Raw genomic sequence first — 5,000 nt, 5'->3', positions numbered from 1 at the left:
CACATACACACACGCATACATACACACACACACACATACACACATACAGAAATACATACATACACACACAGAAGCACACATACACACACAAACACACAAACACACACACACAAGAAATCAAGAAAGTACAGATTGATTCCATTGCAATAATTCCATCCCCATTTCCCATCAAGAAGTTTCCGTCTTCCTCATTTTCCGAACCTACATAATCCCTCCCCCCCAACCCCACCGTAACCCCCCCTCCACCCCCCCCCCCACCGTAACCACCCCTCCAACCCCCGCCCCTCAGTCAAAAAAAAAAAAAAAAAATAGATAGATAGATAGACCTACCTCCATCTCTCCAGCGACTTCCAAATCCCTCTTGGGGAAAGGGCGACGACATTGGACTAATAACCTAACAAGAACAAGAACAAGAGGAAGAATAAGAAGAAGAAGAAGAAGAAGAAGAAGAAGAAACAGAAAAGAAGAAGAAAAGGAGGAAGAAGAAGAAGAAAATGGGGGAAGAAGAAGAAGAAGAAGGGACAGAAAAAGAAGAAGAAGAAGGAGAAGAAGAAAGAGATGAAGAAGAAGGAGAAGAGGAAGAAGCAAAAAAAAAGAAGAAGGAGAAGCAAAAAAAGAAGAAGATGAAGAAGAAGAAGTAAAAGAGGAAGAAAAAAATAAACAAAAAAAGGAGAAGAAAAAGAAGAAGAACAAGGAGAAGAACAAGAACAAGAACAAGACGAACAAGAAAAAACAAGAAAAAGAAGAAGAAGAAGAAGAAAAAAAGAGAAAGGACTATTTGGACGAACGAAATAAGAAACACTTGAAGACGTCAGCTGGCGGTGTTCGTTGCTTCAGACACGCCTTTCTTAAGATCGCTGTAATAAGGGAGATTATATGTGGGGCAGGGAAGGGGGAGGGGGGGGGGGGAGGGGGGAAGAAAGGGGGAGGAAGAGAAGGAAAACGATCGGGAGGAGGGTCAGGGAAGGGGAAACGATGGGAAGGAGGAGAAGGGAAAAGGAAGGGGAGGGGAAGGGGGAGAGGAGGAGATGGGGATGAGAGGGAAATGGGAGGGGGAAGGGAAGGAAAGGGGAAAAGATAGGGAGGATGGGGAAAGTAAAGGGGATAAAGGGGGGGAGGAGAGGAAGGGAATGGAGGGGAAGCGAGGCAGTACGAGGGGGGGGGGGAGGGGAAAGGAAGCTGGACAAGGGGAAAGGGGGAAGGGGAAAGGGTACGAGGACGAGAGGGACGAAGATGGGAGGAGGGGAGGGGGGAGAGGGATACGAGGAGGGATGGATAGGGAAAGGTAGGGGGAAGGGGAGGGGGTACGAGGGGAAGGAAAGGGGGGAACCTCTGGTAACTTATTCATTTGGGGAAAATTATGGGGGGGGGGGGGGATGGTAATGGTAATGGTAAAGAATTTTTAGAACTGAGAGTAAAATGGAATTTCTAATTTGTGGGGAGGATTTTTTTTTTTCTTGGGGGGGGGGGGGGAGGGTAATTAACAGTAATAGGAAAAAAAGAATAAAAACAAGAGTGAGGATAATGATAATGGTAAGGATGATTACAATTACGAAAGATTTAATAGCAAAAGCGAAAGTAAGTGACGGAGGAAACAGAAGATAATTTAGACGAAGTAGGAAAGAGAGAAAGAAGAAAGAGAAAATAAAACAATAATCACAATATATGAATTACCCCTCGATATCATTTTATTGAATATTACTCCTGTACCTTAAAATATCATCATAAGAGAGAGAGAGAGAGAGAGAGAGAGAGAAAGAGAGAAAAAGAGAGCGAGAGAGAGAGAGAGAGAGAGGGGGAGAGAAAGAGAGAGAGAGAGAGAGAGAGAGAGAGAGAGAGAGAGAGAGAGAGGATAATCAACTTGAATAAGATTATAAAACATCGTATTATTTTCAAGAACATTTATGAAGAAGTATGCTTTCCTGCAATACATTCAATGAGAATTGCAAGGCAGCAGCATTTAAAAATATTAACAAAACGAACGTGTGGAGAAGAAGAAGAGTAGGAATGATGATAAAGGAAGTAGAAAATTAACAGTGAAAAATGGAATAGAATGAGAAGAAACAATGATAAATGGAATAGAATAAGAAGGGACACTGATAAATGGAAAAGAATGAGAAAAAAACAGTGATAAATGGAACAGAATAAGAAAGAAACATAGATAATAAAGAGAGTGATAAGAAGCAGAATTAATAGAAGAGAAACCAGTGTCAATAAGGAATTCAATAAGATTAACAATAGTAGTAGAAGTGGTATTAATAGCAATAATAATAGGAGTAGGAATAAATTTTAAAAAAAACGATGGACAGCAATAAAGAAAAAGGTAGCAAGAGAAGGAAGTAGATTTTTTATAAGGATCAAGGATTTTTTAATCGGATCTAGTATTTATTCTAAGAAATTAAATATTTCCAAAGACTATGATATTCATGATAATAATAATGATAATAAATATAATAATAATATTGATGATGATAGTAATAATGATACTAATAGTAATAATGATAAAATAATAATAGTGATAGTGAGGGAGGAAGAAACGAGAGATAGAGAGGGAAAGACAGTGTCACAGAGAGAGAGGGGGAGAGAGAGAAATAGAGAGACACAGCGAGAGAGAGAGAGAGAGAGAGAGAGAGAGAGAGAGAGAGAAGGAGAGAGAGAGAGAGACAGACAGACAGACAGACAGACAAATAATAAGAGTAATGATAATATAATAATAAGAGTAATAATAATAATAATATAATTATTGTAACAATAGTGATACTAATAATAGTAATAATGATACTAATAATAGTAACTATGATAATAATAGTAATAATAATAATAATAATAATGATAAAATAGTAAAAAGAAGAAGAAGAAGGAGAAAGGGGTTCAAGCTATTATATAGAAAGGTCAGTTATTTCTACAAGAGGATCGTGTACGTACAAACAGAAAAATCGAATAGTCCAAAAGAAGAATCAAGAAAAAAACAACAACAACACAAGTACTTCTATTAAAAAAAAAGGGGGGGGGAGGATGGAAAGGAAGGAAGGAGGGAAAGGAAGAAAGGAAGGAAGGAAGGGAAGGAAAGGAAAGGAAGGAAGGAAAGAGGGAAGGATAGAAAGGAAGGAAGGAAGGAAGGAAGGAAGGAAGGAGGGAGGGAAAGGAAAGTAGGAAGGAAGGAAGGGAGGGAAGAAAAGGAAAGAAGGAAGGATGGAAAGGATAATAATGATAATAATAATGATACTGATAATGATAATACCAACAATTATGACAATAATCATCGTAATGAGAATCATTATAACAGTGGATAATGAATGTATAAATAAACAAATAAAAATACAAAAACACATAAATGGATAGATAGATAAAATACATAAACGAATTAATGAATAGATGAATAGGTAATAAAGCTTCGCTGACGAGAGATTAAAAAAGAGAGAGAGAGATTAAAAGAGAGAGAGAGAGAGAGAGAGAGAGAGAGAGAGAGAGAGAGAGAGAGAGGGGGGGGGGGGGGATAATAAACTTAAATAAGATTATAAAACATCTTATTCAGAGAAGATCTTAGGCTTAGATTGGATACTAAAGCGGAGAGAGTGATAAGCGTAGATAATAAAACTAGGGAGAGGAGTAACGCACAAGGATAAGATAAGACTTTAATACTCGTTCGAAAAAGTGAAGATGGAAATAGACGAACAACAAAGGAGATGGGGAAATACGCGAAGAATGAAGGCGAGAGAAAAAAGAGGAGAGGAGAGGAGAGGGAGAGGGAGAGAGGAGGTGAAGGGGATTGAAGGGAGGGAGGGAGGGAGGGAGAGAGGGAGGGGAGAGTAAGATCTACTTTATCCATTGTCTCAAGGATGTTTTAAGACGAGGCAAAGCAAAATTATAAAAAAAGAAGGAAAAAGATATCTTACCCACTGTCTTCACCAAGAATAACCGACTATAAACACCGGCAAAGGAAAGGAATATCCACTTTACCAATCGCCTTAAAAAAAAAAAAAAAAAAAAAAAAAAAAAATATCCAAGCCAGATACAGAAGTGGGAGACAAAAAAAAAATAAAAAGGTAAACAAATCACAATTTAAAGAAGAGGAAGAGAAGGAAAAAGACAACAAAAAACGCCTTTTCCACGCGCGCCGAAGAGGTTCAGAATCAACAGCACGCAATACACGGCATGTGGAGTCGGGACAGCTCTGTTTATATCCCTTAAAGCCCGAAGAATAATCCTGCCATCCACGGCGAGGATCATCCTAAAGCTGAAAGGATCGTACTTGAGTGCAGAGTGAAAGGATAAGAGTGGAGAGGGAGACGAGCAAGGAAATGGACGAGGTTAGCGCTCGGCGGGGAGTCGAGAGGGAGAGGGAGAGGAAGAGAGGGAGGAGGTAGAGGGAGGGGGAGGGAGAGGGAGAGGGAGAGGAGGAAGAGGGAGGGGGAGGGAGAGGAAGAGAGGGAGGAGGTAGAGGGAGAGGGAGGGAAAGGGAGAGGCAGAGGAAGAGGGAGAGGAAGAGAGGGAGGAGGTAGAGGGAGGGGGAGGGGGAGGGAGAGGGAGAGGAGGTAGAGGGAGAGGGAGGGAAAGGAAGAGGGAGGGGGAGGGAGAGGGAGAGGGAGAGGAGGTAGAGGGAGGAGGTAGAGGGAGGGGGAGGGAGAGGAAGAGAGGGAGGAGGGAGAGGGAGAGGGAGGGAAAGGGAGAGAGAGAGGGCGAGGGAGAGGGAGAGGAGGCAGAGGAAGAGGGAGAGGAAGAGAGGGGGGAGGTAGAGGGAGGGGGAGGGAGAGGGAGAGGGAGAGGAGGCAGAGGAAGAGGGAGAGGAAGAGAGGGAGGAGGTAGAGGGAGGGGGAGGGAGAGGAAGAGAGGGAGGAGGTAGAGGGAGAGGGAGGGAAAGGGAGAGGGAGAGGGAGAGGGAGAGGAAGAGAGGGAGGAGGTAGAGGGAGGGGGAGGGAGAGGAAGAGAGGGAGGAGGTAGAGGGAGAGGGAGGGAAAGGGAGAGAGAGAGGGAGAGGGAGAAGGAGGGAGAGGGAGAGG

The 5,000-nt window shown here is 42.3% G+C and overlaps 2 protein-coding genes across 2 annotated transcripts in view; both read left to right on the top strand.

Annotated features, from left to right (window-relative positions):
- The window catches only part of LOC125026160, a 126,697-nt gene that overhangs the window by 51,878 nt on the left and 69,819 nt on the right, over positions 1–5,000 (top strand).
- Positions 617–5,000, top strand: part of LOC125026251 (transcription initiation factor TFIID subunit 3-like) — a gene marked incomplete at both ends in the record, with an annotated part of 7,639 nt that continues 3,255 nt past the window's right edge. Inside the window, one exon of the mRNA XM_047614552.1 lies at positions 617–682. Coding sequence (XP_047470508.1) covers positions 617–682 — 66 coding nt within the window. The remainder of the gene's footprint in view (positions 683–5,000) is intronic.

Source organism: Penaeus chinensis, chromosome 6 (assembly GCF_019202785.1).
Source record: "Penaeus chinensis breed Huanghai No. 1 chromosome 6, ASM1920278v2, whole genome shotgun sequence".
Taxonomy (NCBI): Eukaryota; Metazoa; Arthropoda; class Malacostraca; order Decapoda; family Penaeidae; genus Penaeus; species Penaeus chinensis.
The sequence above is the reverse complement of the archived record's forward strand: the minus strand, read 5'-3'. Positions and strand labels throughout refer to the sequence as shown.